The 14,076-nt window shown below is 30.0% G+C and overlaps 1 protein-coding gene and 1 long non-coding RNA gene across 2 annotated transcripts; both read left to right on the top strand.

Moving 5' to 3' along the window:
• Window positions 1-2,378: 2,378 nt before the first annotated feature.
• On the top strand, window positions 2,379-3,507 carry LOC128183033 (cell death abnormality protein 1-like). Its single transcript, XM_052851833.1, has 3 exons — window positions 2,379-2,510; window positions 2,647-2,705; window positions 3,314-3,507. The coding sequence occupies exons 1-3, from the start codon at window positions 2,440-2,442 to the stop codon at window positions 3,505-3,507; spliced, it is 324 nt and encodes a 107-aa protein (XP_052707793.1). The 5' UTR covers window positions 2,379-2,439.
• A 5,933-nt stretch (window positions 3,508-9,440) lies between these two features.
• Window positions 9,441-11,652, top strand: LOC128184791 (uncharacterized). The gene is made up of 3 exons (XR_008243780.1): window positions 9,441-9,570; window positions 9,691-9,749; window positions 11,519-11,652. It is a non-coding gene; the product is annotated as an uncharacterized LOC128184791 (long non-coding RNA).
• Window positions 11,653-14,076: the final 2,424 nt, after the last annotated feature.

Raw genomic sequence — 14,076 nt, 5'->3', positions numbered from 1 at the left:
TTCAAATTCAATTAAAAAAGGCTAATTATTTATGCTAAACAAAATATGTCTGTGTGTTGTTATGATAAGGACAATTCTGTTGAAAAAGGTTTTAACCAATATTTTATTTCCTTCCGCGTTGTCTTTAAAATTTATTTGAATTTTACCGTGAACAAATTTTAAACCATCGCAGTTGCTATTTTTGTCATTTAAAAATACGCCTTATAATTCGTAAAAAAAATTGTGTGGTAGGTATTTATTTAAAAAGTTTTATTCAGATTTTTACAAGTATAGTGATGCGCATGATTCATTTTATTTAAGTATTTCTCGTAAATATTGAAAGCTTTTTAAATTAGCTATGTCTTTCAAAAATATTTATAATTAAAAAGTGGTAAAGCCTTTTCCATTATAAATGTGATTTTTTTTAAAAAGATGTATTTGCCTCTTGCCTTGACATGTTATGCACTTCGATAGGATTATTACAAAGAGTTTGCTTTGTTGCACTATTAATTTAAATGACGTTCATTTATTTATAAAAAAATGTAGGCGTCACTTACGAAATTCTCAATTTAACGGATCTTAAAATGAATTAATGAATAGGAGCATTAGTTATGTTGTTTTATGATCAAATGGTTTTGAGATTGGAAACAAAACAGAAAAAAAATCAATGATAACTTTGATTACTACTTTCAGTTATTTAAAAAAATCCCTGCATCTTTTATATCCTTTGTAAACGTTACGTGTTACATACTTTGCATTATCCGAGTGAATGCATTGTTTTACGGCATTTGTAGGCTAATGTCTATTGTTCTATTGCTAGTTCTAAAGTAAAGTCAATAAAGATTTATTCTAAGGCACATGTATCTGTACATTTTCTTTAACTTTTGTACATATTTAACGGCCTGAATGGTTATTTTTGCTTATTCAAACATGTTTACTTTCTAATAAACACGAACAATTCTGAGAATTAAAGCCTTATAGAATTCAACTAAGACGCTTCTGGATAGTTAGATAAACATCAAAGAAAATCTTTGAAATTAGAATAACTCTGAAAAAAAAAATGTTAAGTTTTCACGGGGTTAAAATATTCATTTTGAGTAATTATATGTTGACTGCATTTATAGAAAAAATCATTTGTACACTGTTGTACACTGAAATGAAACTTCTATCAATTGTCATTAATTTACACAACATTTGAAACTTAATTATTAAGTAAGGTTATCCTATTCATAATTATATTTTTAAACATTAACATTTGCTAATGTATAAAGCTTAATAATATAGATATGACACAATGCATCCTACTCCGAAATACTTAAGGATTATGTTTACTCAGGGGCAAAAAACAATCCACTAACAGAAACAAAAAAAAACTACTTTTTTTTTTAGATGTGTCTCCACTAGTATGGTGCTTTTTATACTTTCAAATAATTAGGTCAATGATCTACTTTTTATGCTAGTGAGCTCTCAAAATTTGTCGAAATTGTCTATCCTTTCCAAAGTTTTATTTAATTTGTAATTATTAGAAATAATAAAACAATTTGTAGGTTGGTAAATGATAACATACGAATAACTTTACTACTATTACTAATTATTACTAATTTTGTATTTGAATAAATCGTTTAAAGCTCATAGTCTAAGTTTATTTTAGTTTATTTCCTCTATCAATTTTCAAAATGATACCTATTTTTGATCGAATTTGACTAAAAACTGACTAATAGGAACTCAAAACAATTGATTGCCAAGAACTGTTTTTATTGTCTGTATTCTGTTGACATTAACATTATATAAGGTCAATAATCAAAATTTCGAGATATTTTTATCTTGAATTAATTTTATGTATTTTAAATGAAAGATTTTTTTCAATAGCATGCCCGCCAGTGATATAAAATAAAGTATTGAACTTTGTAAAAATAGTTTATGAAATCTCAAACCCTGCGTAAACGTAATCCTTAAGATTCAATTTTCTTATAATTACAATATAGCCAACCAACCAGAATAATATTTGGCATTGTTTTAAAATGAGTTCCCATTGAACAATGACAATCGGGTTCGTTGGGTTTTATATTCGAATCTTTTCTTTTCCAACATAACATAATCTATCTATCTATCTATCTATCTATCTATCTATCTATCTATCTATCTATCTATCTATCTATCTATCTATCTATCTATCTATCTATCTATTTATCTATCTATCTATCTATCTATCTATCTATCTATCTATCTATCTATCTATCTATCTATCATTTTATTTTATAATTATTCACATTTACAATCAAAGGGAATCATATATTTAATTATAAATATAACAGAGAATAACTTCCCTTTAAAGTTCTAATAATAAAACATTACCTCAAACGATTTCATTTCCGTGTTTTTGTGCCTAACAATGTATAGTACACACCACATGCATGTTCAACCTATTACTTATCTTGAGAATATATTAGATGATTTACTATGTTCAATCAAGTTATGAGCATAGCGATATCTCAACTGTTCTATTTTAGTGCACATGTATTCTTCACGAGGTAAGGTTATTTTTTGGATTTTAGTTCACTTTGCTGTTGCAAATCTTTTTTTTTTATTCATACATGTTAGCATAATGGTTATTAAACGCATATAAGATATATTGAAAATGTATACATAATATGTTTTGTCTTCTAGCATAGCCAAAGAGTGCCCAGTGGATAAACACTACAATCCAACGATACAAAACTGCACAGGTATATTTATAAAGATGTGAATAACAATAAACTATACACATGCCTTAATGAAGTCAAAGAAATTGACCGTTCGCTTAGTACAATATACATGTATGACTGTACAGAATTACTCTGATACAATAAAACCGGAATTGATTGATTTAAAAAAGGATAATTGTAAAAGTCCGCGTTCATAGTAGTGACAATTTCTTAAAATAAAGGCATATTTCAGTGATATTGTCTTCCTGATACACCTCGTACAATTGGAAAGGCGGTTCCTCCTTAGGAACTATACTATTCCCAAGAGTATCAAAACATCCTCTTAATAATTATACTTATATACATTTCATCTTTATCTACTATTCAAATATACATTTGAAAATATTTTTGTAAGAAAGACAAAGTTTTATAGACTAAAATGTTTAGTTCATTTAATAATTTAATCTCATATTTTTGTCTATGCATTTTAACAGTTACAGTATCTTGCTTAAATGTTCACAATAGGCGTTAAAAGAGAATTGTCATCGTTAAGATTCAAAATGAACTAATACATGTTAACAAACTAATATCATATTTTTGGAAACATTGTTAATGGACTTTCATTCATTTCAGCGTATTTGTTGTTGTAGATTGCCCTTCGGGTTACTATGGATCAAATTGCTGGTATTCTTGTCGTTATCCTGGCTATGGTGTAGAGTGTCAGAAAGAATGTCATTGTCCAAAAAAAGCATGCAATCACGTCATTGGATGTTTAGACTATGCGTTAGATGATAAAGAAAGAGGAAGAGAAAAAAGGGATACATTGTTAATAAAAATGTTTTAAAGTACCTAAACTAAGGCGAAGGGTCAGGGAAGGTTATTACGGTTCTGAACAAATCAGATTTAAAACAGAATAAGATTATGATGTAAAAGCATATCTTATGCATTTTCATATTTATAAAACTAAGACTTTAAAATATGCAATCATTGAAATAAACTTCAGATATCTAAAAATTAAAAATATCCAGAACCGAAGTCATGAGGACTAAGTAATCAAAGAATTATCAAAGTTAAAAAACTTCTATGACGTCACCCATTGTATTTAGTCAACATTTATTTTCACTATTCAATCAACAGCTGTTGGATATATAAATATCCAGCTGATGGGCAGTTGGATATTCTTAATATCCAACCGCCCATCAGTTGGATATTCAAATATCCAACAGTGCATAAAACAAATAAAAATGACAAAGTGTTGAAACATGTATTTCCAACATAAATCCAAATTCATAACACATAACCTTGTAATCCATAAATGTTTATCCGATAAGCCACGAATGAAATTTCAGCAGAAATATCTCCTTTTCTTAATTTTGATAGATTCGGCCCTCGGAGGGAATGTTTTCTCTAAACTATTCAACGCTATCTCGTTTTTTATCCATTACATATACTGTGTTTACTTGTGGGTTAATTACAGGATATTCAGGTTTTGACATCAATTTAGATTACAGTTTATATACTCTGAAAAGTAATTTTATGATTTTTTTTTACGTGTAGGTCACCCGAGACACTCAGGTGACTTATTGCAAGTCTTCGTCCGTCGATTTCGTTTTGAATACTACAAGACCTATTACCATATTTGGATGGAAGCATTTCTTAGATATGAGAAAAACAAATTGTAAATTTTCTGACCATACCATCCCCTGTGTCTCATTGGCGGGAGGGGGGTGTTTCAAAACCTTTTTTCTTTACTTTCACACATGTTAGAAAAAAACTAAATGCTGATGATATGTATGATGTGAATAAAAAAAAAACTCTATACAATCGTGATGCTTCTACGTCAGGGGTTCAAGCCCTAGGGTGGGTCTAATATGACCGTATAGCTAAAATGTATCTAATTTTAGAAAATCTTCTCTTTATCCAAAGAAGATTGAGATAAACTGAATATATGGTAATGATATTCATGAAACCCACTTACTAAATTTTGAAATTCATGACCCTGGGTTAGAAGATAAGGATGATTGGGTTTGGCCAGTATCACCACAATGTATTTTTCTGTATTTTCAACGTCCTGGGACAAAAACTAAATACATTTTTATGTACATAGTGTACTTTTCTACTGGTGATATATTGCAACTGTGACATTCACTGCCCATGGAGTTGAGGGTCTTTATTTGGGGAGGGAGTGACAAATCTGGCCGTTAAGTGTACATGTATTTTTTTTAGCTCACTTTAGTCATTTTGGTAACCCATTGCTGCTTTATCGTAGAAAATCTATGTTAATTTCAAACACATTGTGCGTCTGTAGAGAAAAAGACCTGTCTGTCTCTCTTTTGTGCATTATTATTAGAACTGAATATTATATAGGATTGACTATTAAAGTCCTGCAAGTCTCTTTTTACCAAAACCTTACAATTTTGGCTCCTGAACCTAGGATATAACTAATCCGAGATTTTTTCGATTTGCTTCCCCCCCCCCCCCCCCCCCGCCCACATGAATATATGTTTACCAAACATGAAATTCAGATTATGGTTATTCTTTAACGAAGCTTAAAATGGAAAAATGAAACTCTCTGACAAATCAAAAGCTATTGTACTCAGGTGAACGTCAATGCCTTTAAGCCTCTTGTTTATACACTACTGAGTTCGACACACTCAATATTTGCAATTCATATGCTAATGATTTAAATATGAAATGTTCATTTTGTTCTATCCTTTACTCTTTTTGTGGTTTTTCATTGCTAGGACATGACAATGTTAAGGAACTCCAACTGATCATCTGTCTTTCGGTAGGAATTGGAGTTATACTGGTTATTGCTGCTTTCCTTGTTATCACTGTAGCAAATTGAAGATTCTTTAATAGGCATATCAGAGAAAATGCCCATTTCATTGGATCGGTGATGACAGAACATACCATAACAAGTGATATGTATAAACCCCCTGAGTCAAGTACTCGTTATTGCGGTGAAAGTAAACCAACGGACAGTGGTGCATGTTAGCAATTGCAAACACCCGTAGATATGAAACTGTAAACCTCGAATAAACCATTCGTTAACAAAAGTCATGAAAGACGTGATACCGGTATCATGAACACGTCATTGACTTTAAAGATGTATTCAAAGGAGGTATTTTTTGAGTGCTTTACCGGCTCTGGGGACAAACGTCATGTGTATAATATAAAGATAATTGATAATAGGATTTTTTTGTTATCTTTTTGGTTTTTTTTGATTGAGTGTAGTTTAATATGTATTTTCATATCAAACTTTAACAGATATTTCTTTCATTGTTCTCTAAGTGTTTTACACTGTATACAACAATTGTTGTATACAATCCATGGAATGAATAAATCCTACTAGAATGTATAACTATAGCTGCAAAATTCTTGTTTTAGTACCAATGCTTATTCTTGCTCTGCAAAGGTGTCATGAAATTGTACATATATAATATCTGGTTTAACGTTTTGTTAGCGCGGTAATGAATAAAAAATTAGTACCAAAATATAAATATATAAAGTTTAAATAAAATAAAACCATTTTCAAATATTTGCTTTCCTTTTTCTACAACTGTATGGTTGCATTTTTTTAAAATTGTAACAATATTTGCATTTAACAAATGTAACATAAATGAAATTATTTAGTGTGTTTGTTTTACTTTTGAAACACGAAGTGCAAAGTACATTTTGTAAATCATTTTTATTTTCTTAGAAAGCCTAAAGTACATACAAATTCAATGAAAATATCATATAGAAAGCGTGATTTGTTTAATGTATTTTTATTTGATTGGTTTATTCTTAAGGTTCCTTGTAAAACATTTTGGCACAAACACAATTTCCAACTTAATGTGAGCCAAGGTAAAATGTAAAATGTGTGACATTTTTTTTTCAATCAGATCGGTTGTATGATAGTTACCAAATGGACGTATGGTACAGTTTGGGAACAAATGCTTGAAATTGCTTTGATGCTTAATGAAATGTGAAAGATTATTGAACTTTGAAATTGTTATTGCAAAATATCATGTTTTTCAATATATTTGAAATATTGTAAATCATTATAAATATTGTGACTAGTTTTCATTAATAAACACATCATAGAAAGTATTACTGATTACAATTTTGTTTATACTTATTGATGTATTCATATTTTTGTTTGGATGTTACTTGAGTGTATTTGTAGGCTATATATTATAAATGCAATGGTAAAACCAAATGATAAACCATCAAATATTAATAATGTTGACTTACAAAATGTATATTTTTTTATTTGACATTGCACATTTAAAACGTTTTGAAACCATCCAATTACATGTACTCAGTACATTCAAAATCGTGAAAAAGACCATTTTTTTTTCTTTTTCGACGTTGTCATTTGTACAAATTGTCCCTGCATATTTATTTTGTCATTTAAAAGTGATTCATATAAATCGTAAAAAAATTGCGTGCTAAGTAGAATTTTGTTTCCATTGAGGATTGTCACAAATGTTGTAATGCGCACGATTTATTCATTTACTAGCCTACATATTGATGTTTCCATAAATTATCTATGTTTCTCAGAGATATTTATAACAAATATTGGTAATGCTTCTATTGTCAATGTGATATTGTTTTTTTAAAAATGGTGAACTTGTGGTATACACTCAACAGATTATGATGAAGAGTTTGCTTTGTTGTTGCAGTCACTTTAACCACGTTAATCTATTTATCATAAAACTGTTGGCGTGTAGTAAAGACTAACAGACTATTTAAAATGTCTGAAAATATATACTTTTAAATATAAATGTAAGATCTTCAGCAGAAATGCTGTTCGGGTTTGAATAAGAACAAAACAAAAATTTATAACTTTAATGAGTGAAAGTAACTTCTCTAAAATCATATGCAATTTTATTTCACATAGATAAATGCATTGCAATTGTAACCTGGTATAACCGTAGGGGTACTTTGCTACACTCAGCTATATTCATATTTTACGAGATTTGTTGACCAATAATATTGCATGTTGTTATTTGAGTCAATGCTAGAGCTAATTCATTGTACATGTACCTGGACATTTAATTACATTATCTGAATAATAATAAAAAGTTATTTCCTCATTCCAACCATATAAAACATCTAATAAAAACAAATAGCTCAACAAAATGATTTGTATTAAACTTTTACAAATAGTTTGTACATTTTACTTTTTGTGGTGTAAATTGATAACAATTGGGTTTACTGTATCTTTGAATAAGGTTATTTATTTTAAACCTAGATACATGTTTAATACTTTTTCTGAATGTTTTCTCTCCTAATTTACTCCTTTATTTTCTACAATGATTTATCTGATTTTTCCCCAACCACTGTGCATTATTTTTTTCGATCATTATGATTTACCTTAATGGAAATTAATTAAACTATCAACTATCAACTAAACTATTGGTCAATCAGACTGCTGCGCAGTCTCACGGCTTTATATACAAGAGGGGGCGGGGCTGCACGGAAAATTTCATTTACCACGATGCGTGATAGTTAGAAAAATTCCAAAGAAAATCTATGAAATAAGATAAACTCACAAAAATTAAATCTAGTTTTCACACAGTTGAAATATCAAATTTGAATGTCATTGTTGAACTTATGTTGCATGCCTGTCTGTTTTCGTATACTGTAACGATAAAACTTCTTCCAACTGTAACTCAGTTACAAAACAATTGAAACTAATTACTGTAATAAAGTACATCGATTGACGTTATCATACACTGAGTTCAAGCATATCCTATACAAAATACACAAAAGCGTAGAATTGAAATCCCTAGCATAACTTTGGAATCTTATACCATATCATTGGAATCTCATACCACAGCATACAATCTTATATATTCTCATTCGTTGTATCATACTATAGCATTGCATATAACATGATTTTAACTCGGTTTGAAATGCTTTTACAAAAAAAAGGATAAATGTCCACATTACATATTAGTGGTAAGCTTTGCCTTCTCATAATTTTATTTCGAAATGTATGAAACACTTCTGTGAATGGAGGCGTTTTTGTTAAAATCTCATAGCAGGCCGTATCATTCAGTCCTTCATTTCAATATTTCATAGCACAGCATACAAATATCATATCATTGCATTGAAATCTCTGAGCGTATCATTAAATTTGCATACCATAGCAAAGCATAAAAATGAAAAAAAGATACGCATGAAATAACTGGACTTATAATCATAATGTTAAACCATAACTCTTGTTATTTTTGCGTTAAAATGAATGTAAATTTATCGTACAACTGTTACATAGTGTATTTTTATCCTAATTACATTAGTTGTAGACAGTGCTTGTATATTAAGCAAAGTTACCAGTATTATTTTTTGTTAAAGTATTCCAAACGAGATTTCTCATTCAAGATATCATTCGGGTCCTTCGGGTTTAAGATATGCATCTTATCTTTTACTCTGTCTATCTATCTATCTATCTATCTATCTATCTATCTATCTATCTATCTATCTATCTATCTATCTATCTATCTATCTATCTATCTATCTATCTATCAATCTGTCTGTCTATCTGTCTATCTATCTATCTATCTATCTATCTATCTATCTATCTATCTATCTATCTATCTATCTATCTATCTATCTATCTATCTATCTATCGATCCACTTATCTATATTTTATTATTATTCACGTTTATAATCTATGGGAATCGTACATGTATACCGTAATTAACATTTGCACGACTTCCCTTTAACGATCTAATAATAAAACTTTCCCTCGAACGCTTTCCTTTCCGTGTTTAAGTGCTTGGCAATGTGTTATGACCATCGTATACATGTTCAGCCTTTGTTTAATTTGAATATATAGATTGTGAACCATGTTCAATTAACTTACGAGCATATGTGTACTGTTCTATTTAAATGCAGAGGTATTCTGCTCGAGGTAAGGTTAATTTTGATTGTAAGCTGACGTATTGGACATTTATACATTTTAGTATAATGCATGTTAAATACATGCTATGATTTTGAAAATATGTACATGGTATTCTCTGTCAACTTGCAGCCCAGCCAAACAGTGCCCATCGGATAAATATTATGATCCAATGATTCACAACTGTACTGGTATGTAAATCGATATGTTTGAAATATCAGCTATACCCATGCTTAAATCAGTTAAACAAATTGATCATTCACTAAGTAAGATATACATGTATCTTAACAACTAACTGTACATAATTAATGTGGTACAATGAAACATAAATTGATTTATAAAAAGAGTAGAATGGTAAAAAAAAATGCATTCAAAGTAATGACAAATTTCTTACTAAAAGCATGTTTTAGTTATATATATATATATATATATATATATATATATATATATATATATATATATATATATATATATATATATATATATATATCCTTTTTTTTATATACGACAGGTGTTCAATAAATAATTATAATTATATATAATGTCACAATCAGTTTCCATTAAATACAGGGTTCAAATAACCTTTGAACATCTTTGAATATCTTTCATGTTTCATCACGTTTCATCATCGAATACTCTTTTTGAGAAGCTGATATATAACCCCTAATTAAGACACTATATGGAAATATGACTTGTAAATCATCATCCAAAAAGACTGAAATTAGAGGCTACATTTATTATACTTTCATGTTAAATACTGATATCTGATTGGTTAAGACACAGTTGACAATCCGTTCTATTACCCTCAGCGTTATTGTTACATGTACATGCGCGTAAATTATGCACGTACGGTTCGGCGTAGAATTCACGTCATTTCTATATAAAAGCAGTAAAAAAATTAAGACATTCAGTATAATTAAATAAATAGGGCCTGTTTGGGAGGATAACAGTTCAATTGACACCTCTCGAGAATCATTGTCAACCTCCGCTTCGCATCGGTTGACAATGGTTTCCTCGGGGTGTCAATTTCAACTATTACTCTCACAAACAGGCACTATTCATATATAAAGCATGTGTCAGACTAGATAAATATTCTCAAGCAATTTAAATGAACTGTGTGATGTGTATGGAAACAAGAGTATCTCATTGAGGCCAGTTTACAGGTGGGTCAGCAAATTAAAAAATAGCCGAACAGACTTTAAGGATAACACAGTGATGGAACACCTAGTGCGGCTTCAATGAATGCAATATTTACAAGACTAACAGATATCATTGCTAATGACGTTCTATTTACTATTTATCAAATAGCAAATTTATCAGCCATTTCATAGGGGACAGTAATTAACACCTTGGCCTCCAAACCGTAAGTGCAAGATGGATACTTCATATATATGTTAACATAAAAACAAAAAACGATTGCAGGTTGAAATGAAAAGAAATGCACAAAAATTGCAATGGCCGAGATTTATCGAAAACTGTTACATTTGATTAAACATAGATACATTATTTGAACAACCTTCAACAATCGGAAGGGCGTTTACTGTTAAAAATCGACATTCCCAATCATGGCTTATAAGTATGTAAAACATCTCCTGGTTATTGTACTTAAATATATGTGAAAGTGTATCAATACCTAGAAATACATTACTTAGAATTAAATTCTGTTTCCGCTTCATTGTATCTATATATTTATGTTTTTGAAAAGACAGTTTGCCATTATTGCATTTAGGTCAACTTGTCATCAATATATTCTTAATATTCAGTATATTAATTCTCATCTTTATCCACTATTAAACATTTTTTATGAAATATACAAAAACAATTCAGATGTTTTTTTTAAAAGAAAGACACACTTAATAGACTATAATGTTTTAGTATATCATCTTATGAATCAAATTCGATTTTTTAAAATTTGTAATGAACTTAAATTCATTTCAGCGCATTTGTTTCTTTTTTTTAGATTGTCCTTCGGGTTACTATGGATCAAATTGTTCGAATTCTTGTCGTTACCCAAGCTATGGCGTAGAGTGTCAGGAAAAATGTCAGTGTGCAAAGAAAGCATGCGATCACGTCTTTGGATGTTCAAGCTATGAGTTAAATGGTAAATAAGGAGTTAGAGAAAAAGAGAAAATGGGATATGTTGAGTTTTTTCTAATGTTACGTTGTTATTTATAATCAAAGTACTGAAGAACTGACGGGAGTTGATTTTTGTCGATGTTTATTTATTTTAAAATCAATGATATGTCTTTTGCATGACAGTACACGTATACGTACTTTCTAATTTTGAATTACGCATATTTTTATAATATGAATTTTTGAACTTTTTCGACTAGAATGTCGAGAGACCTCCATATGAATCATTTTAAATAATATTTAAAGAAAAAATTAATTCAATCAAAGTATGTATCAGTGGTAGAAATATTTCTCGAAAATTGTATGGATCCAAGCAATATTGAACTGTAGTCTCGTTCAACCAAACGCTCGGCTGACACCGTAAATCTCCTACAAGGGTTTACGGAGACAGCCGAGCGTCGAGTTGAACGAGACTATATAATATTAAACTCTGGCGTAGAAATACGTACGACTACAAAAAATATTTAAATTGTTCGTACCATTTAAAATCTGACTATTTTTAAGGTATTTGTAAATAAGTTTCCTTGAAAAACAATGCTTTAGCATACATCACATCGAATTTATCAATTATTTTCAAGAACTAAGTCTTGTCAGGAGCAATGATTTGTGCTGAGGTCCAAACACTGTTTCACTTTCGGTTTGTCCGAGTGACTGCATATGAGAGCTGATTAAAAATCAACTCCCAAAAATACCCTAATCATTAAATGTGTTTGAAGGTTATCTCTATTCAGATCTTAGGGTGGGGCCAGTATGACCACGTAGTGAAAATGTTTCTTAGATTTTGAAATTCACTGCCTGTGGCCATGGTGCACAGGGGGTTGAAGCTTCTCTTTTGGACAGGGATGTTGTAAACAAACCGAATTAAAAAAAAATTAAAGTGTCGTCATGTCTTATGCATTTTGATATCTATAAAATAAAAACTTTACGATGTGCAAACAATAAAGATAACTACAGATACATTTTTAAAAATACCAGAACCTAAAAGCTTGAGTTATGACGACTAAATAATCAAATAAAAACTGTGTTTTCAAAGGGTATGTCAGTTATAACATGATTTTTTATTTTAATCTACATACTCTGAAAAATAATTTCATGATTACTATACGTCACCTGAGTCATGCGTTAACATTTTACTTTTCACATTTGTAATTTCATTTTGAAAACTTTAGGGCCAATGATTACCTGTTTTGAAGAATATCTACAATTCGAGAAATATTAATTGTAAAATTTCCAACAGTACCATCCCATTAGGCTGATAAGCGGGCCTTTTATTATATGGGGTCATTATTCCGCTTTTCACCGGTTCTATGGACAAACTTGATAAGTATATATACTACATGTATATATTTACAGTTCACATATTTTTGCACATAAATTGTATGGAAAGCTATATCACACTATAATACAGACAGGGTACTTGCATGTAAAGGTTAGATTGACGAGTTTATATAACGCACTTTACTCGGTCTGTATGTACACATCGCTGCAGTTGCATTTCAAAATTTAAAAACGTCAAATAAAGAAAAAGATGATATGAATAGACATGATTTCATCCGATATCTTTTTCAAGGGCTTTTATCATTGCATTTAATTGAGTTTATTTATTATGTAATAGTATAACATATAAACCCTCTTTACGACGGGCTGAGACAGAGAAATATCAGCCCCGAGGGCGATACAGCACTAGCTTCTGGTTGCTGTCTAACCTAGTCCAAAACACGTGTATTAGGGCTGATATATTACTAGGTATATGATATAATAGTATAACAAGACATGAAACCATTCAAAAAACTATTATGTTTAGAAATACATGCTTTTTTTCCGCGCCCGTTTAACTGTAACAAAAAAATAACTATGAATAATTAGAATCAACAATAACGATTGCTTTGCTCATCATACCGTCAGTTACTATTGTATCTGTTTAATAAAATGTCTTTTCAGAAGGAGTGTTTGGAGTTCAAAGTTTAACATAGAAGTAAATAGGGAGTGTTTAAAAACCTTTGTTCGAGAACTATAATGCTACAATTTGTGAGATTGCTATGCGTGCAACCTTGGATAATGTAGATTCAGTATTTTTTCTAATTCTGGGGACACAATACGGGTTCGAAGTATAACATAGAAGTATATCTGGAAAATAATTAGAAATTTTCTTCTCGAGAACTACAATCCTTACATTTGTCAGATTACTACGTAAGCATCTTCAAAAAGTGTATATGCTTATTATAAAAGCCATGACCCTCGATCTGATACTGGGGCCTAAGAAAGGGTTCAAAGTTTAACGAAGGAATGTAGAGAGAAAATGTTAATAAAAACCTTCTTCAGGAGATTTACTATGAAAGCATCATTAAATAATGTAGATTCTAAATAATTAAGGCTATGACCACC

This window comes from Crassostrea angulata, chromosome 5 (assembly GCF_025612915.1).
Source record: "Crassostrea angulata isolate pt1a10 chromosome 5, ASM2561291v2, whole genome shotgun sequence".
Classification (NCBI taxonomy): Eukaryota; Metazoa; Mollusca; class Bivalvia; order Ostreida; family Ostreidae; genus Magallana; species Magallana angulata.
This window is presented reverse-complemented; position numbering and strand designations above follow the sequence as displayed.